At 44.3% G+C, this 21,129-nt stretch overlaps 1 protein-coding gene across 1 annotated transcript in view; it reads left to right on the forward strand.

The window, feature by feature from the left end:
• BLNK (B cell linker) overlaps positions 1-21,129 on the forward strand; it is a 104,669-nt gene that overhangs the window by 50,749 nt on the left and 32,791 nt on the right. Inside the window, exons 4-7 of the mRNA XM_016193575.2 lie at positions 10,015-10,055; positions 16,197-16,353; positions 17,582-17,745; positions 20,566-20,647. Coding sequence (XP_016049061.1) covers positions 10,015-10,055; positions 16,197-16,353; positions 17,582-17,745; positions 20,566-20,647 — 444 coding nt within the window. The remainder of the gene's footprint in view (positions 1-10,014; positions 10,056-16,196; positions 16,354-17,581; positions 17,746-20,565; positions 20,648-21,129) is intronic.

Here is a 21,129-nt window from a genome sequence, read left to right on the forward strand (position 1 = left end):
GTTTAAGGGAGTCGGGCTGTAGCACAGCGGGTTAAGCGCAGGTGGCGCAAAGCACAAGGACCGGCATAAGGAACCCGGTTTGAACCCCGGCTCCCCACCTGCCGGGGAGTCGCTTCACAGGCGGTGAAGCTGGTCTGCAGGTGTCTATCTTTCTCTCCTCCTCTCTGTCTCCCCTCCTCTCTCCATTTCTCTCTGTCCTATCCAACAATGACAACAACAATAATAACTACAACAATAAAACAACAAGGGCAACAACAGGGAATAAATAAAATAAAAAAATATTAACAAAAAAAAAAAAGATTCAGTTTGTGTTTTGAAAAACTTTGAGACATACAATTGATTTTTCCCCCTCTCATATTAATTAACTAGTGATTTATACGTCTACATTTTGCTAGGAGTGTACATAAACACCATTCCCACCACCAAAAGACTGTGACCCATCCCTCCCACCCACTCCCACCCCCCACTGGCCCAGGAAGCTGCATGTCTACCCCTCACCACTGGGTTTTTACTTTGGTGCCCTACTTCTCCTTCTTCTTTTGCTGTTCCTTTCTTACACATTTTTAAAGAAATTCTTTTTTAATATTTATTTATTCCATTTTGTTGCCTTTGTTGTTTTATTTTTGTAGTTATTACTGATATCGTTGTTGTTGGATAGGACAGAGAGAAATGGAGAGAGGAGGGGAAGACAGAGAGGAGGAGAGAAAGATAGACACCTGCAGACCTGTTTCGCCACTTGTGAAGCGACTCCCCTGCAGGGAATCCTTACATTGGTCCTTGCGCTTTATGCCACCTGCGCTTAACCTGCTGTACTACCGCCTGACTCCCTACACATAACCCTATTTCGTCATCCACATATCTCTCCCCTTTCCTCCTCTCTCTCTGGGACCTGATGGAGCTTGAGTTCAGAGCTCTCATATCCTCTTCTTTGTATCAATTCTGTCCCACTGGGAATATAGATTAGAGTTGTTTTTGGGCTGCAGAAGGTAGGAGTTCTGGCTTCTGTAATTGCTTTTCCACTGGACATGAGCATTGATAGGTTAGTCCATACCCCTAGCCTGTCTCTCTCTTTCCTTAATGGGGGAGGACTCTGGAGAGGTGACATTCCAGGACACACTGGTAAGGTTGTCTGTCCAGAGAAGTCAGGATGGAATCATGTTTGTGTCTGCAATTTGGTGGTTGGATGGTGGCAGGCCATTAACCACAAAATGGTTAATGAACAGGAACCAAAAAGTAGGAACAGAGCAGATGAGATCAGGTATCTAGGATGGAAGAAAACTAGAAAGTCCACCCGTAGATATGGAGAAATTTTTCTATAACCTACCAATTCTATTATTAATATTTTTTCTGAACTTAAAGACAAATCCACTAAAATTCCAGGAACCCAAAAATTCAACCAGTTATAAATCAGACCAATAAGTACTTGCTTTGTTAATCTTTGCTCTTACTTCCAACCCCTGAGAAAGTTCCATTTGGCAAAATCACCATCATAACTTAGAGTTAGGGTTTTTCTCTCTTCTTCCCTCCAAATTCAAAATGCAGGAACATTCCCAGAGGTTTCCTCCTGAGTCTGGGAGTCTCTGTGCAAGAGCAAGTCCTGTGCCTTGGAAATCAGCCTTGGCAGCTTGTCCTGAGACCAGGGAGTCTTGAAGGAACTGGGAGGTTCCAAATCTTGAAGACTCTAACCAGACCCTCCCACTCAGGAGGCTAGCTAAGTGCCCTCTTGTAGGCCTGAGGAAATCTGGTTTCCCAAATGCCTCTTTCCAGCCCAGAAATCAATTTTCTTCTCCAAACCCTCTATCTCCTGAGACAGAAGGTCTCACCAGACCTTCCACCTTCTGCATCCCATAAAGAATTATCCCCAGAGGGATAAAGAATAGGGAAGCTTCCAATGGGGGGACAGGGACATGGAACTCTGGTGGTGGGAATTGTATGGAAATATACACCTGTTATCTTACAGTCTTGCTAATCATTATTAAACGACTAATAAAAAAACTAAGAAAAAAATTTTGAACAGTGAGTTTACTAGGATTCAAACCCTGGGGACAATCCTGCAGATTTTACCCTGAGAGAGCTCCTCCACCAGTTACAGGGTTGAATGAGATTATATACCACAAGCATAAGGAGACAACATAATGGTTGTGCAAAAAGGCTTCAGAGCTACAGGTTCAATGCCTTATACCACCATAAAGCTAAGCAGTGCTCTAGTTTGTTTGTTTTTTTTAAAGATTATATATACCACATTCAAGTGATCACAAATGGGACAGAAAGTTCTAATAGGGTTTTTGCTTTTTGTCCCTAGGACTTAAAGTGTTGAATTTTGCATATTCTTGGTACCTATACATTAATGGAGGCAAAATGGTTGGGTCACTAAACATTCTACTAAGTCTGCTTACAAGATTCTAGGTTGGGGGAGTCGGGGAGTAGCGCAGCGGGTTAAGCGCACGTGGCACAAAGTGCAAGGACCGGTGAGGATCCCCCCCAGCTCCCCGCCTGCAGGGGAGTCGCTTCACAGGTGGTGAAGTAGGTCTGCAGGTGTCTCTCTGTCTCTCTTACTCTCTATCTCCCCCTTCTCTCTCAATTTCTCTCTGTCTCTATCCAATAACAAGTAAATTTTTAAAAAAGGATTCTTGGTTGGGTACCCCAGATACTCCTTTTTTTTGTCCTTCTGTGGCTGTCTTCTAGTCAGTTTCAGAGGATGAAAAGTTGTTGATTTCATTTCCTTACAGGTATGTAGAATTTCCTGTGTGAAAGTTTACAGAACAAGGTTGTCCCAGTGCTGACTCTAGTCTTTGCAAGGGTCTTAAACGTTCTTCTTGTCGGGTGGGGCAAAGATCTCAAAATGAAGTTATAATCTTCACTGCTGCACTGGGAGAGGGAGTTGACCTTGGTGAGTGTGACCTTCAGAGAGCAGAGTATACAGAGCTCCAGTGGCACGAATGGTTAGTGTGTGGTACTTATACAGAGAGCAGAGTATGGGAAGAGCTATAGCGTCCCCTAGAGGTCTTCAAAGGAGTGGCAACCGTGCCTTCTCAGGTTAGATGGTAGAAAGACAAAGTTTGCGCTCCACAAACAATGGAGGCCAGAACGGGTTAACTGCTTTTGATTCAGATCCAGCAATTCTCTATGTCTCTAAGAAGAAACCAGAGCCCCCAGAGACCTCATGGTCCACTAAACAGAATGTGCTACCCCATGCAGCTGGCACTTCCCAGAGAAGAGAAGATATATTTACTCTGTCCTAGGCATAGTGCCAATTTCCTTGCAGACATTCAATAGCTCATTTAATCTCCTACTAGCACCATTTTACAGAAGCCAAGAGGAAAATTCACCTCCCAAACATTAAAGAATCTGTCCAATGTTACTGTAGTCTCTAGGCACCCTATCTACTGTTCCTCCCTTTGACCCCCACTGAAATACTTGCCCTTTGGGGGAATATTTCTTATCCTGAAAGCTCAGGAGACCTCAGATATTGACACCAGAACTGGCACTTCCATAGTTGAACAGTCACCTGTACTTTTGAATCTGAAGTCTGGCTTGGGATGATGGGGGGTGGGAATGGGAATGGGCCAGTTGTGGTGGCCTCAGTCACGTCCCCCACCTCTAACCCCCCCTCCCCATTGTGCTGGGTCTTTGCAGAAGCTTCCCTGGTAACTCCACATAGGACTGCAGCATCACCCAGTTTTCAGAGGTTTTTCTTTTTTATTTATTTATTTATTTATTTATTTATTTATTTATTGAGGGATAGGAGAGAGAGAAAGAACCAGACATTACTCTGGTACATGTGCTGCGGGGGATTGAACTCAGGACCTCATGCTTGAGAGACCAACGTTTTATCTACTGTGCCACCTCCCGGACCACCAAATGTTTTTCTTTTTTTTTTTTTTTTTTTTTAACCAGAACACTGTTCAGCTCTGCGTTATGGTGGTGTGGGAGACTGAACCTGGGACTTTAGAGCCTCAGGAATGGGAGTCTATCTGCATAACCATTATGCTATCTACCCTCCACCCTCCACCAGATGTTTTTCTAAGTACCTTCTGTGGGTCATTTCATTTTCATTCTCTTAAACCCTATGATACTGCACTCTTAATGATGCTCATTTTAGTGAAAGGCAAACTGAGGTCTAGAGGCCAGACCTCTAGACCTCACAGAATTTCTGTGTGGCCACACTGCTAACAAATAACAGCACCAGGATTTTGAGAAAGCTGGTCTGATCCTAGAATCCAAGTTCAAACCCATCGTCACATGACTTATAGTCAGTGTAGAGCCAATAGGCAGGGGAGGGTCATGTAGTGAAAAGGGTCATGTAGGGGGCTAGGCCAGGTAGGGGAAAGGCCTCCCTATTATATAACATGGGATTTTGACACAGTAAAAAGTAAAAAGTCCAAACCAGGTACATGACACAATAAGAGAGGCTTTCCCTGTCACACCTGAGCTCCTCACTCAGGCCCAACTTGGGGAACATACACCTACAATGACCTGTATTAAAGCAGATCTTATCTCTTGAGAAAAGTTTTTTCATTTTATTTATTTATGTATTTGCCTGCACTACAAATCTACTACTTCTAGAGGCTTTTCCCCCTCTTTTGTTGCCCTTGTTGTTTATCATTTTCCTTTTGCTGCCCTTGTAGTTTATCATTGTTGTTATTATTATTGTTGTTGTTGTTGTTATTGGATAGGACAGAGAGAAATCAAGAGACATGGGGAAGAAAGAGGGGGGAGAGAAAGATAGACACCTGCAGATCTGCTTCACCACCTGTGAAGCGACCCCCTGCAGGTGGGGAGCTGGGGGCTTGAACCAGGATCCTTACTCCAGTTCTTGCACTTTGCGTGATTAACCCATTGTACCACCACCCAGCCCCCAGTTTTTTTTCATTTTAAAAATATTTTATTTATTAATTCACTGGATAGAGACAGAGAAACCGAGATGGAAGGGGAGAAAGCGGGAGAGAGAGAGACACCTGTAGCCCTGCTTCACTGCTTGTAAAGCTCCTCCCCAGCGGTAGAGACTGAAGTCTTGAACCCAGGTCCTTGCACATGCTAACATGTGTCCTCAACCATATGCATCACCTTCCTTTTCCCTCTTTTATTTTTTAAGATTTATTTTATTACACACAAGAAAGAAGCAGAGAGAGAAAAAGAGAGAGAGAGAGAGAGAGATGCACCAGAGCAGCACACTAGTATATTCGGTGCTGGAGATCAAACTGGCAACCTCAGACATATCTCTTGAAAATATTACCCACACTCACCACACCTAAATATAGTAGTGTGTAAAAAAGGAAAAGAAAATATAGGCATGTGTGTGTGTTTGCAATACTGCATTATGGTCATTTTCATGAAATAAAAAAAATGGCATTGTTATGCAAAGAGACTCTCATGTCTAAGGCTCCAAAGTCCCAGGTTAAATCCCCCTCACCAACATATGCCAGAACTGACCAGTGCTCTGGTAAAAAAAAATGTAAATAATAATGATAATAAAATTTTTAAATTAGCACTGTGGGGGCTGGGCGGTAGTGCAGTGGGTTAAGAGTACATGGCACGAGGCGCGGAGATCCCAGTTCAAGCCTCAGCTCCCCACCTGCAGGGAGTCACTTCACAAGCGGTGAAGCAGGTCTGCAGGTGTCTATCTTTCTCTCCCTCTCTGTCTTCCCTTCCTCTCTTGATTTCTTTCTGTTCTATCCAACAACAGCAAAGGCAACAGCAAGAAGGACAACAAGGAACAGTTGGCCTCTAGGAGTAGTAGATTCATAGTGCAGGCACCGAGCCCCAGCGATGACCCTAGAGGCAAAAAAAAAAAAAAGGCATTGTTTTTTAGGGTTTATTAGACATGTGTGTATACCCAAGACAACAATAAATCAGTCATATTACATCTGCATTGACCTTGATCCAGGCTTTCCTAAATTCATTCCATATATTATGTCACCTGATTCTCATAATCAATGAGGCCAGCACTAGTCTTATTCTTGTTTACATATATTCCAAGGAATTGGGCTTTACACAATTAAAGTACTGACCACCCAGTGCCATGCAGGTACTCAGGAACCTGGCTCCAAAAATACTGTGCCCCTCCCCTACCCCGACACACATACACTACAGGAGGCTCATATGCTGGAAAACCATCCACTGCTTCAGGTCTAGTACTCTGGACGGGCAACACATTTTAGTCTGGGTGATGGCCAACAAGGGTGGGGCTTTTTGAAGCTGTGAGTTGCCTTTGGGACTAGACAGTGAGTCTATCAGGGAGTGTGTGGGGTACCATCTAATGATCACCATGTAATGCTTTCATCTCTCTTCTACCTCAGTATACCACCATGTGTTGATTGGGTCATCTTTATTTGTCCTAGGTTTTATCTAAATGCTCAGCAAAGGACCAGGCAGTTTCTATGAGATTCTAGCTGAAAGAATCAACCCAGCGTAACCTCCAACCCAGCTCCCATACCACCAACCATGCGGCCTGAGACAGGTTTTGCAACCTTTCCCAAGAAGTCCAAAGATTTCCTCAAATGTGAAATAAGGATAATATTTAATCATAATGCCTACCCCTTAAGAAAGGTTTAAAGATTAGTGGAGAAATGTATTTCTAACACTTAGCCTAGCATCTAGGATATAGGAAATATTTAATAATGAAACCTAGTGTTATTATCCTAGGAATATATTATCACTCATTCAACTCGTATATTGGTTCATATTTGTATTAGCACATGGGTTATAAGTACAAAATTCCAAACAGATGCAAAGATAAATAGATCTTGCTTTCTAGTACAGAAAGACATAGATGGGGCCAGGTGGTGGTGCACCTGGTTGAGCACACGTTATAATGCGCAAGGACCCAGGTTTGAGCCCGGTCCCCACCTGCAGGGGAAAAGCTTTGCAAGTAGTGAAGCAGTGCTGCAGATGTCTCTCTGTTTCTCTCTATCATCCCCTTTCCTCTCAATTTCTGGCCATTTCTAATCAATAAATAAGCAAAAATAATAAAGAAAAAATCTTTAAAACATAAAGACATAGACAACTTGATTATAGCACAAGGCGCAATGAAGTTCAGGTAGCATCCAGCAGCATATAGGAGAGCCCAGACGGAGGACTGGTGGGCAGTGGCTAGGGAAGACTTAGTGGACAACACCAGACAGAAGACTGAGGACAGTGTGGACAGAGAAAAGAACTAACAAAAGTGCAATAAGGGAGCAACAAGTTATTAGATGTCACTGTAAGTGAATATGGAGAACTGCCAGGCAGTGGTGCACTGGTTAAAAGCTCATATTACAGTCCACAAGGTCCCAGGTTCCAAGCCCCTGGTCTCCCTGCAGAGGGAAAGCATAATGAGTGGTGAAGCAGTGCTGTAGGGAGACACCTTCTGTTTCTCTTCCTCTCTATTCTCCCTTACCTTCTCCATTTCTGGCTGTCTCTACCCAATAAAAAAAGACAATGGGGGGTGGGAGAGAAGTACCACAAGAAAAGTAGATGGTGAGACAGGAAGTAGAGGTATTTGAGTGTGTTGACACAGAATCGCAACTTGTCTAAACTAGCACAGACAGTCTCTGATGATGCTAGATGATAGAACAACATGATCCAGTCTTTGGTTTAAGAAAACAGAAGAAAGAATGAGTTAGAAAAGAAAGATAAGGAGGCCGGGCGGTAGTGCAGCAGGTTAAGCACACGTGGTGCAAAGCCCAAGGACTGGCATAACAATTCTGGTTCGGCTCCCCACCTACAGGGGACTTGCTTCACAGGCAGTGAAACAGGTCTGCAGTTGTCTTTCTTTCTCTGCTCCTCTCTGTTCTCCGGTCCTCTCTCGATTTCTCTCTGTCCTATTCAACAACAACAACAACAGCAATGACAATAATAATAATAACAACAACAGCGATAAACAACAAGGGCAACAAAAAGGAAAAAAAAAGTAGTCTCCAGGAGCAGTGGATTCGTCGTGCAGGCATTAAGCTCCAGCAATAATCCTGGAGGGAAAAAAAGAAAGAAAGAAAGAAAGAAAGAAAGAAAGAAAGAAAGAAAGAAAGAAAGAAAGATTAAGTGCTGGGGAGATAGCATAATAATTATGCAAAATATGACCATCCTGATTCAAAAACTTCCCTCCCCCCAGCCCCCACCCCCAGTTGACCTTCACAATTCCTTTCCTTTGGCTTCTGGGGAAACCTCCCAGAGCTGAAGTCAGTGGTCTGCTGGAACATGGGGTAGAAACGATACTAAAAGGTTCTAATGCAATTCTGTAAGACCCAGAGGCCATCTACTAGACCTTCCAGCAAGGGCTGCTCAGTGGAGTGGGAGAGAAGACAGGACCCTTGATGGCTGATCTACATAGCAGAGCAAATTGAATTGAATTTTGAGAGTTCAGTCCCCCTCCCCCATTATGTTTTTCTTATTTTTATTAAAATGTATCCATTTTCTCGTTTAAAGTGCTTTGGATTCAAATGACCTTGAAATGTGGATTCTTGTTCTTCACATCAAACAAGGTTGAGTAAGGCACATGAGTATAAAAAGTGCATCTCCTCCTATGTCTTGCATCCATGGACAACAAATATCAATGACAGAGAGAATCTGCAAAGCAGAGGAAAGCAGCAGCCACGAACAGACTTTTAGTGAGTGGTCCACAGTAATTCTCAAAGACCACTGGAAGGATACTTTGAAGAACTATTCTAGGTCTGGGATTGTTTTCATGACTGAAATACAGTGGTCAGTTCTTTCAGAGAGTTGACTATTTGTGAGGAAACAGACACTAAGCTTCTTATATTCAGAACAACTTTAGAAGGAGAAAGGGGTTGAATATTCTCCTTTGCTGCATAGTTCAGACCTAGTTTATTCTCTCTCTCTCTCTTTTTTTGCATTCTCTTTATTTATTGGATAGCCAGAAATTGAGAGGGAAGAGGAAAAGAGACAGCGAGACACCTGCAGCACTGCTTCACCATTTGCAAAGCTTTCCCCCTGCAGGTGGGGACCAGGGGTTAAACCTCGGTCCTTGCACTCTGTAACATGTTAGCTTAACCAGGCACCCCTCCCTATTTTATTCTGAGCCCTATCATGTGAATTTTTAAGCCCCTGCAGAGCTTAAGAAAGAGTCTTCACTCTCTCAGTGATACAACATGGTGGTGGCTCTGAGACTATTTTCTTAAAAGTCAACCTTCAAAACTGAACTGACTGGCTCCACAGTTTACTCTCTGACATAGAACAAATGGCTTATTTTGTGAGTGTGGAGTTCTGATTATATTTTGCCTGGCAGGTACCAAAGGACTAGCTAGTTATCTTTTAAAGGAAAAAAAAATTCAAAGTTAGAGCCAGAGAGGATCTTAGATGGTATCCCCTCATTTGATAGACCAAGAAACTGATATCCAGTTATGGTCATGTCCTTCTTACTCTCCAACTAGTTGGGGATAGAAACTGGACAAAAATTTAGGGCTGACTCCATCTTTGATGTTATTCCAACTAAGCCACCCTTATGCTGATTAGAAGGAATCCTCTGAAGCAAGACACTATAGGAGTGGCAGATCCCTACTGGGCAATTTTTAAGGTCAATAAAAAAAATTCTCTTGAAAAACCCAGACACTTCTCTGCTCCAGTGGGACTTCTATTCATATTTTGAGGACTGATTTAAGAAAGAGAGAGAAAAGTCAAAAGTGGTGACTGTGACATGATCACAATAGCCATTCAAAGTCAAGTAGATGAGGTGCCAAGGGGTGGCGCACTCAGTAGAACAACACATCACCAGGCACAAGGACCCACCATATTCGAGCACCCTGTGCCCGCCTGCAGGGGAAGCTACATGAGCCGTGGAGCAATGCTGTAGGTGTTTGTCTCTCTCTCTGTCTCCTGCCTCTCATCTTCTATCAAAGAAAATAGGAACAAATGGCCACTGGGAATGGTGGAGTCATTGTGTAGGCACCTAACCCAGGCCAGGAAAAAAAAAAGTCAAAGAAATGGGACCTAAGGGCAGAAAAAGCAGGTGGAGGGTGTTTGCAGACAGTGGAGCTGGCCAGCTGAGATTTATGCCTGTGCCTCTGCTTCTTGTTTCAGAGAGCCCTGCTGATGAAGAGGAGCAGTGGTCAGATGATTTTGTAAGTACTTAGTCCTGAGCACTGGAGGATACCATTTCCTCCAACCCCTACAGGAGGCCTTTGGGGGGCTTATTTCTGAACTGTTTGCTGGGGTGTCAGCACTATATCACAGAGGAAGAATAGCTGAACTCCCAGGGTCACCTACAGACAACAGTAACCTCATAATGGCTAACCTGCCCCAGCACAGCTTTGTATCACTAAGAGTTTTCTGTGCACTGCTGCATAGTTGCAGTAATTCTCACCACTGGCCACGGTGCTGCTTTCATCCCTTCCTTCAGTGCTGGCATCCAGGGCACTTACATCACATCTGAACTTTCTGTATCACTGGCTCCTGTCCTAAAATCTCCATGCTTTGCCAGCACCTAGTCCTTGCACATTAGCTCTAAACAAGCCAGCAAGTGAAGACGAAAGGCCTGGAACATCCAATGGCCTGGGATATCTGTAGGACCAGAATCAGTTCAGTGCCTGAGCCTTGGCCATTGCTATATATTTTGAATATCAATCATGCCTATTTAAAGGTTAAAAAAAAAACTAAGGTGAGGAGAGTTTAAGTAACTTAGAGTTCAAAGCAGGCCCTCAGACCTCAGAACCAGAGTGTATTTTTTTTCTTTTTAATCTTTATTTATTAGATAGAGACAGCCAGAAATGGAGAGGGAAGGAGGTGACAGAGGGGGAGAGAGACAGAGAGACACCTGCAGCCCTGCTTCACCACTTGTGAAGAGTTCCCCCTGCAGGTTGAGACCGGGGGCTTGAATCTGGGTCCTTGTGCACAGTAGCATGTGTGCTCAACCAGGTGCACCACCACCTGGCCGGAACCAAGGTTTTTTTATTTGTTTTAACACTGGTTTACAGTGGTGGCACAATGTAGATTGCACCTGGATCTTTGAAGCCTCAGACATGAGTCTCTTTGCATAACCATTATGCTATCTACCCCTGCCTCCGAACCTGGTTTTTAAATTCCAAGGTGCTACTGTGGTCAAGAGGATATTAACAGAGCTCTGGGAGGGTCATAGTAAGAGAGGGGGATCTGGTCATAGTGACAGTGGGGGTGGTGTGGCTGTATTAACTGTCAGCTTCTTTGAGGTAATTGTATTCTGTAGGACCCCATCACCCACTTCCCTCTTGGTTGAGTCTTGTAGGGACAAGACATCTAAAAATCTTTTCTTCCAAATAATCATTCCTCACTTACAACAAATTTCCAGGGGATGTTAGCTTGCTCTAATCTGGGCATCTCACATCTGAAAGAGATCCAATAGGTCCTCCACAGGATCACACAGCCAAGTTTACAAATAAGGATCCTGAGGCCCAGGGAATAAAAGGTACTTATCCCACCATCTCTCAGTCATTCGACAGACTAGCAGAATGAGAACCAAGAACTCCTGTCTGTTGCCCAGAAATGAGCGTGAACCTAGCCCGGCACTGTATACTCCCCCCCCCAACCCCCACCCCGTAGCTAATGCAAAGTGTTTGGAGACATGAGTTCCTCTTTTTTTCAACTGCAGAGAAAGAAAGATTTTAGGAGAGGAAGAGAGGGCCTCTCTGCAGGTCACTTGGGCTTTAGAGCTCCTCCCAGGAGCTGGCAACCACAATTCCCAGCCAAGCATTGCAACTGCGCTCCCTGCTGGCTGATTCTACCAGGCCGCAGCTGAAGCGGGGAAAGCAGAGTTCACCAGACAGAATAAAAAAATAATAATAATAATAAATAAAAAGCCCAGAAACTTAGAAAAAAAGAATATGAAATAAACAGCACTTTCTAAAAAATTATTTTATTGGGGATTAATGTTTTACATTTGACAGTAAATACAATCGTTTGTACATGCATTAACATTTCTCAGTTTTCCACATAACACTACAACCCCCACAAGGTCCTCTGTCATCCTTTTTGGACATGTATTCTCCCCCCACCAACCCCAGAGTCTTTTCCTTTGGTGCAATACAACATACATAGCACTTTTAAATTGTAATTTTATTTAATTTGTACAAGAAGATTCATAAAAGATTTATTATAATAAAATGGTTTCCACAAATAATTATTAAACATATAAGAAAATGAGAAAGAAAGAGAGAAACAGAGGAAGAAAAAATAAAATAAAAGAATGAAGAAATAAAGAAAAGAAGAAGGAAGGAAGGAAAAAGAAAAGAAAGAAGGAAGGAGGAAAGAAAGAAGAAAGGAAGTAAGGAAAGAAGCATGGGAGGGAGGAAGGAAGGAAGGAAGGAAGGAAGGAAGGAAGGAAGGAAGGTCTGTTCAAAATGAAGCCAGCCTACAGTGGAGGGAATGACTGTGTCTCAAAATCAAACAACCAACATTTAGTAAGGGCTGAGTAATCACTCACAGTTACTGCATCGTCATCTCACATAGAATAAAATCCAAATTTGTTCCTAATTTCACCTCCAGGATGGTGAAATCCAGCCCCTAAGTGCAGCACCTCAGTGGGTCCTTGGCCAGGATGGGCCAAGGTCGGGCCTACCCCAGTGAATTCAGTCTGGAGTGCTGAGCAGGCAGAAGAAGGGGACAGAGGAGAAACCAAAGCACATTTTGTTCTTCCTCACTTGCTCGGCTTCATCTCTTTCAGGTTTGCCTTAGATGTCTCCTTCTCAGAAAGGCTCTTCCTATACTCCCTCATTCAGCGGTAGAACCCCCACTCTACAGCTTTGTCTCAGGACCCTGAATATTTCACTAATGGCAGCTATTTAAAACTGAGTAATTATTTGTGTTTTAATATGTTCCACCCCCCGGCAATTCTTCTGTGGACATCTGCTTTGAACTGGCACTTCTATCGAACTTACTGGTACACAACACTACCATAGCTTTCCTTTATGCTGCTGGGTTTCTCAAAGACTGACTGCAGCCAGCTGCCTTGGGACTCTATAGGCCATACCCCACCCCTCCATGCTAGGTAATGCCCACAGAGGCAAGAAATGCCCTTCAAGTCAAGAGAAGCCCATAGAGGCAAGAAAATGTCCTTTAGCCTGATAAAGCCTAGCCCACAGAGGCAAGAAACGCCCCCCTCAGGCCTTCCCTTGGCATCACACTGGTTCTTGTTGCTCGCTTACTTGTTCCTCTATGTTTGTGCCAGTTTCTTTTTTTAAAAAATGCCTGTTCACCCCACACTCCTGATACTATGGTCAATTAGTTAAAAAGAAAAGGGGGAATTGTTGGTATGCTTCTAGTTGTGCTTTTGGGATCCCTTCTGTTACATTGCTTGATGTTGTGGTCTATTTACATGGTCATTCTGTTACATTGGTTTGGTCTCACTCCCCCTGCCTCCAGTAGATTTTGGTTTAGTCTTTGCCTTTTCATGCTTCTTCCTTCTCCCCGCCCCCTATCCTATATACTTCCTGGGTTCCTGAAGCTGCGGCAGGAGGAGAGAGGTGGAGGAGCACATTGTGTGGTGATTATGTTGTTGGACTGCTTGCCCACTCATGAATAAAGATTAAACTGAGTTCTCAGCTTAGCCATGTGTCCCTGGTCGTCTGTTACCCGCCTGTGAAGCCAGCCCAGAGAAAATGACAATGTTGTCTAATTTTTATTATCTTTATTTATTTATTGGACAGAGATAGCCAGAAATCAAGTAGGAAGGGGGTGGTAGAGAGGGAGAGAGACTGAGAGACACTGCTATACCACTCACAAAGCTTTCCCCCTGCAGGTGGGCACTGGGGACTCAAACTGGGGTCCTTGTGCATTGTAACATGTGAACTCAAACAGGTGCATAACCTCCTGGCCCCTTGAGTACTTATTTGTTTGTGACTGACCCCTCCAGGATGTATGTTTTTTGAGGCCAGACACTGTGCTCAGAGTCATACAATGGTTAGCACATTGTGAGTGTTTAGTAAATACCAATTGATTAGATGAATGAACAATTCAAAAAAGGTTTTGGCTGATCACACCACCCATTCTTCAAAGTTTTTATCAGACTGTCCAGTAGAGCCAGAGGAAATATCAATAGCACAGCAGTTTACAAAACAGACTTTTGTGCCTGAAGCACCAGAGGGCCCAGGTTTAAAACCCTGACATGACTATAAACCAGAGTTAATCATATTCTGATTTTAAAAACTAAGAGAACAAAGAAGACTGTTCAATGCAGTCTATGTCCTCAAGAACTTAGTAAATGGATGAATGACTGTTATTCACCAGTATTTAGAATACTTTGGGGACAGAGGAGTTGGGGTTTTTTTTTTTTTTTTTTTTGCCTCCAGGGTTATTGCTAGAGCTCAGTGCCTGCACTACAAATCCATTGCTCCTGGAGGCTATTTTTACCCTTTTGTTGCCCTTGTTATTTATCATTGTTACTATTGTTGTTATTGCTGTCATTGTTGTTGAACAGGACAGAGGGAAATGGAGAGAGGAGAGGGAGACAGAGAGGGGAGAGAGGAAGACAGACACTTGCAGACCTGCTTTACCGCTTGTGAAGGGACCTCCTTCAGGTGGGGAGCCGGGGGGCTCTAATAACAAGGATCCTTGTGCTGGTCCTTGTGCTTCGTACTGTGTGTGCTTGACCCGGTGCACCACCACCCATCCCTCATTTATTCTTTGTACAGATGTTTAGTGAGCACCTGCATAAGTCCTATAAACCATCTCAGCCCAGGACTCACAGTGCAGCAGACAGTGCGGTGTCAGCCAGCCTGAACTCTCCCTCCACCCTATCTGCCTGGTCTTCTCAGTCAGGACACTCTGCCTGGCATTCACATGGCTCCTTAGCCTTTGATAATTAAGTCTAGGAAGAGAAGCCTGGCTCTGGGGAAGCTGAAGTAAACTGAGGCACCCCCAAAACCATCTCCTTCTCAGGGTCATGTCCTGGTACCCACTGGTTCTTTCATTTTCCAGATGTTGACTTAAGTGGCTGCTTCTGTTCCTTTGCACGTGTGTCTCCCTGGGACGCCTCAACAGCAATGGTCAGCTATTTGTCTTGGCTGAGGAAGGTTCTATTCTCCACATCCTAGACGAAGACTATACTCAACGGACAGAAGCTGAAAGCATTCCCCCTCAGATCAGGGACTAGACAGGGCTGTCCAATATCACCACTACTCTTCAACATAGTATTGGACATTCTCCCCATAGCAATCAGGCAAGAGAAAGGAATCAAAAGAATACAGACTGGAAGGGAAGAAACTCTCAATATTTGCAGATGACATGATAGTATACACAGAAAAACCTAAAGAATCTAGCAGAAAGCTACTGGAAGTCATTAGACAGTGTAGCAAGGTGTCAGGCTACAAAATCAATGTACAAATGAAGAGGATATCCAGAAATCACTCCCATTCACTGTCACAACAAAATCAATAAAACATCTAGGAATAAACCTGACCAAAGAAGTAGACTAAGACTACATCAGACCAGGCTGGGGAAGCAAGGCCCCTGACTGTTAAGTCTCTTGCCCAGGGTTCCCTCTGACTCCCACTCTACCTGCCAGAAACTGTGTCTGAGACCAGTCATTTCCTGCTCCAGGGCAGATTGCAGATTCAAATACCTCAGTTCTGGATGTGAGGGCCATCTGGCTGCCACATCTGTCACCCTATTGATTACGAGGTTGATTCAGCTGATCTGGATGGCTAGGCGGGAGTCCCCTTCCTCCCTCACACTCCATGTGCATCCCTCCTGAAGCTGTGTGCTCGGTGAAGAGGACTGCCTTCCCCAAATAGAGACAGACTACTCTTTGGTCCCCTGCTAGAACCTCCAAACAAACTCTCAAATACCTCAATTCCTCTGTGCCTCAGTTTCCTTGACAACAAAATAGTTTTTTTAAAAATCATCTTATTTGATAATGGAGGGCAAAGCTTCACAAGTGGTGAAGCAGGGCTGCAGGTGTCTTTCTTCCTCTCTATCTCCCCTTCCCCTCTCAATTTCCCTCTATCTCTATGCAATAATATAAAATAAACAAAAATAATCAAAAAGGTTTAAAAAAACATTTTGTCATCTACTGTTCTTTTTGTTGGCTCACAGACCTTCAGCCTGCTACTTCCCCAGGATAGCAGATACGGAGATAGATAAACTCTTGAAGCAGAAAGACCTGCCCCCACCCACCCCCCCACACACACACACAGTCTCCTTGCCTCCTCCCCTGTATTGGGAGAGCAGCTCTGGCTGAGTTGTCATGAAGATTAAACACAGACAGATCCTGAACACGCTGTCTGTACTTGCAGGACAGTGATTATGAAAATCCAGACGAACATTCAGACTCAGAGATGTACGTTCTGCCTGCCGAGGAGCCAGGGGATGACAGTTACGAACCACCACCCGCTGAGCAGGAGCCCAGGATCGTCCACCCAGCACTGCCCTTCTCCAGGGGCGAGTATGTAGGTGAGGCCGCACCCTGGATGCTGTCTTGTGGTCAGCAAGGAGGTGGGGAGGCGACAGCCAAGGATGCAGGAGGGCAGGCCATCTCCTTGCCCAGATTCCACTCCCAACATCTCCAAGCGACTAAGTGTTTCATTCCAGAACATGCTCATCAAAACCTGTCTTCTATGGTTTGCAACTTTCTAGTGGCATATATATTACACCAAGAAATCTCAGTCAGGGGCTGGGTGGTGGCACATCTGGTTGAGCGCACAAGCTATAATGTGCAAGAACCTGGGTTTGAGCCCCCAGCCCCCACCTGCAAGGGGGAAAGCTTTCCAAGTAGTGAAGCAGTGCAGCAGATCTCTCTCTCTCTTTTAATTTTTTTTGGTTTCCAGAGTTATCACTGGGGCTTGGTGCCTGCACTATGAATTTACTGCTCCTGGTGGCCATTATTTTCCCATTTATTTTTAATTGGATAAGACAGAGAGAAATTGAGATAGGAGGGGGAGATAGAGAGGGAGAGAGAAAGACACACACAGACCTGCTTCACTGCTTGTGAAGCGACCCCTCTGCAGGTGGCTCAAACTGGGATTCTTGCACAGGTCCTTGTGCTTCGCACTATGTGTACTTAACCCAGTGTGCTACCGTCTCTTCTTCCCCACCTCCTCCCATGTCCCCCTCCCCTCTTGATTTCTGGCTGTCTCTATCCAATAAATAAATAAATACAAAATAAATAAAATAAATACAAATAATACAAAAGAAAAAAAACAGATATGGGTCCCAGGTCAGATCAACATAGCAAATAGCTAATTGTATTTATATTTAAAAAAGAAAAGAAACTTCAGTCAAAATCAAGGGCAGCAAACAACATTGAAACAGCTGACAGAATCACAGACACAACAAAGTGGGTGGATGCCCTGGTGCTTGAGCCTGGAAAGAGACTTGCAAAGAGGGGTCCATGTGAAGTTAACCACACAGCTTCTAACAGACAGAAAGAAGCATAGGCTGAGGGCAGGGGTGGCCACTAGGAGGAGAGCAGAGACAGGTGCATGACAGGCAGGGGTAGTGCAGGGTGGACTGTGGTGCTGGGGATCGAAAACAGAGCCTCGGGCATGCAAGTCCTGCACTCTGTCACGGAGTTACCTACCTCCCAGGCCGTTGCATTCAAGATCTTTGTGGCTGCTGTCCAGAGAATGATCCAGAGACCCCTTTCACCTTATGCTTTGATTTTGTTCTTGTTCCTTTTAAGACAACCGATCAAGCCAGAGGCAGTCTCCACCCTTCAGCAAGACCCTTCCCAGTAAGCCCAGCTGGCCTTCTGCAAAATCAAGACTGGTCTCCACCATGCCAGCCTCAACTTCTCTACAGAAACCTCAAGTCCCACCCAAACCCAAAGAGCTTCTTGAGGATGAGGTGATGTAAACCTGTTCCAAAGACATCCCAGGTCAAGCAGAAGAAAGGATGCAGGGACTGAGGGAACAAGGGGCCAGGACAGTCAGACTTGAGTACCTCTCTTTCCTCCTGGGCCCTGCCCTGATGGTCTCACACAGCTCCAGTGACCTGTCCCCTTCACAGTCCCTTCAAACCCTCCACTGTCATGCTGATGGCATGCTGTTTATATAAGACAGCATCTACGGGCTGATTTTCACTTCTTAGAGGCACGTGGCATAATGTAACAACTGAACATGTGCCTTTTTAAAAAAATTATTTATAAAAAGGAAACATTGATTAAACCATAGGATAAGAGGTGTACAAATCTACACAATTCCCACCACCAGAACTCCGTATCCCATCCCATCCCCTGATAGCTTTCCTATTCTTTATTCCTCTAGGAGTATGAACCCAAGGTCATTGTGGGATGCAGAAGGTGGAAGGTCTGGCTTCTGTAATTGCTTCCCCACTGAACATGGGCATTGACAGGTCGATCCATACTCCCAGCCTGTCTCTCTCTTTCCTTAGTAGGGTGGGGATCTGGGGAAGTGGAGCTCCAGGACACATTGGTGGGGTTGTCTGTCCAGGGAAGTCTGCTTGGCATCATGCTAGCATCTGGAACCTGGTGGTTGAAAATAGAGTTAACATACAAAGCCAAACAAATTGTTGACCAATCATGGACCTAAAGGCTGGCATAGTGCAGACGAAGAGTTGGGGGGGAGGTCCTCCATTTTGTAGATAGCTAGTAGGCATATTTTAGTTATATTTCAAAGGGCCTGTGGCTATACTAGTGTTTTTTTGTTTGTTTGTTTGTTTGCCTGAGCCTGAAATCTGATGTGTAGGTGGATCCTAATTATTGTCTGGGGAGATGATGTCATGGCTGGCAGAAGGACCAGAAAGCTGGATCAGGGAAGGACATGTGCCTTCTTATCATCTCCTCTTTCTGTGCTTTTGTTTTCCTGAGAATCTTTTCTCTTCTCCATAAGATTATTTCCGTCTTTGTTCCAAAATTTTGTCTTGGTGCGTTTAATATGACTCCATTTCCAAAACCAGAACTCAGGGTCTTACATTTGCACATTACCACTTAGCCAACATCTTTCTTATCTTGATGATTCGTCTGCCCTTTCTAGAATGCAGTCTCCTCCAGACTTCCTTGCCCACTGGTTCAGACTTACTCAAGCCAGCTCCACAAGGCTGGGGTGGTCCCCCCCCAATCCATCCATCACCAATGTCCACCCTCATGATTGACAGAAACAAACAGCCTTAAATAATCTGTAATATTCTTTTGCATTCTATGTCCACGGCTTTTTTTTTCATTCCTATTAGTGGCTTAATAATGATTAACAAGTATGTAAGATAACAAGGGCACAATCCCACACAGTTCCCACAACCAGAGTTCTGTGTCCCATCCCCTCCATTGAAAGCTTCCCTGTTCTTTATCCCTCTGGAAGTATGGACCAAAATTCTTTATGGGGTGCAGAGGGGAGAAGTCGGGGCTTCTGTAATTGCTTTTCCACTAGACATGGATATTGGCAGGAAAGTCCATACCCCCAGCCTGTTTCTACCTTTCCCTAGTTAACTAGGGCACTGGAGAGATGAGACTTCTGTTTATAACTGCACATGGATTTGTCAAATGCTGAAAGTTAATCCACTGTGGGATCCTAACAGCTTCTCTTTCCTTTGTTTCTGCTGCTCAACTTCTCATCCTGAGAGTGTCTCCTCGTGCCTCTCAGACTGACAGGCTAAGAACTCACAAATCATGTTGCCCCAGCATTTGCCTGATAAATCATACTCATTCTCTCTGTTGGACAATTTTCTGATTTAAACAGTTTCTAGAGCAAGGAGTCAAAGCTAAAACGCTTACAGAGGTGCAGGCAGGACACAAAATGGGTGTATATGCAGGATGAGGGCATGTGAGTATCTTCATGGGTGGTCGGGACAGTGACAAATGAAAAAAGGGACCAGAGTCTCACAGCTGACCGGAGGGTTGCCTTGCAGTTTAGCTGGTTTAAGCCCTTGGTGGCCCAGACTTCAGCTTTGGGGCGGGGCAGCGAAAATTGAAAATTAAGTTTTTCAAAGAATATAAATATGGTATGGTAGGTACATGGAATCCCTCTCTGTATAAGGCACTGTATTTAGTGCTATATTTATGCTGACACAGGGGCAAGAGAATCCAATGAGGAAAACAGTCTTTATTTTTTAATTAAATTTTATTTACTTATTGCATAGAGACAGAGAGAAATAGAGTGGGAAAGGGAAGACAGGGAAAGAGGTAGAGAGACAACTGTAGCACTGCTTCATCACTCATGAAGTTTTCCCCTTGCAGGTGGGGACCAGGGACTTGAACTCATGTCCTTGTGCCCTATAATGTGTACACTTAACCAGGTGTGCCACCACCCAGCCCTAGAAAAGAATAGTTTTTAAAACAAAACACGTTAGGAGCTGGGTGGTGGCACACCTGGTTGAGTGCACATGTTACAACGCACAAGGACCCAGGTTCAAGCCTCCAGTCCCCACCTGCAGGAGGAAAGCTTCACAAGTGGTGAAGCAGTGCCACAGCTGTCTCTGTCTCTCACCCTCTCTATCTTCCCTTTCCCTCTCAATTTCTGACTGTCTCTATCAAATAAATAAATAAAGATAGTAAAAAATATGTTAGAATAACTATATATCAACATGAAAATTGGACCAAAAATACCAAAAATACCAAAATACAAATACCAAATACCAAAATACCAAATACCAAAAATACAAGCAACAAAGACACGTGCAATGAGTCTCATTTCTCTCTGCCTGTCTTTTCAGGCTGACTACGTGGTCCCCGTGGAGGATGAAGATGAAAACTACATCCATCCCACAGAAAGCACTTCGTCCCCAACTGGAACAGGCAAGAGATTGTAGCCTTTAAGCATCTGAGAATGTCAGGCATGACATAGGGGGCACATAGGGTTATTTGGTAGCAAGAACTATGGGGTTGAAAAATGATGTTGCCCCAGCATTTGCCTGACTTGGTGGGTTGAACCTAGGTGTCAGTGAGCAACACAGTTCTATGTTTCAAAGCCTTGACCTTGCTTCTTCCTCCCTCTTCCAAAATCACAAACCGCCATGTTGCTTACAAACACCATACCAGGAACAGTTTCTGAGAGGGATGAAACAAATAGAAAAGTGAAATTGGAGGGTGCCAGTTGGTGACTCACCTGGTTAAGCACACACCTTAGTGTGTAAGGATGTAGGTTCAAGCCTCTGGTCCCCACCTATAGGGAGAAAACTTCACAAGTGGTGAAGCAGGGCTGCAGGTCTCTCTCTCTCTCTCTCTCTCTCTCTCTCTCTCTTTATAACACTTATTTATTATTGGATAGAGACAGAAAG

Source organism: Erinaceus europaeus, chromosome 1 (genome assembly GCF_950295315.1).
Source record: "Erinaceus europaeus chromosome 1, mEriEur2.1, whole genome shotgun sequence".
Lineage (NCBI taxonomy): Eukaryota > Metazoa > Chordata > Mammalia > Eulipotyphla > Erinaceidae > Erinaceus > Erinaceus europaeus.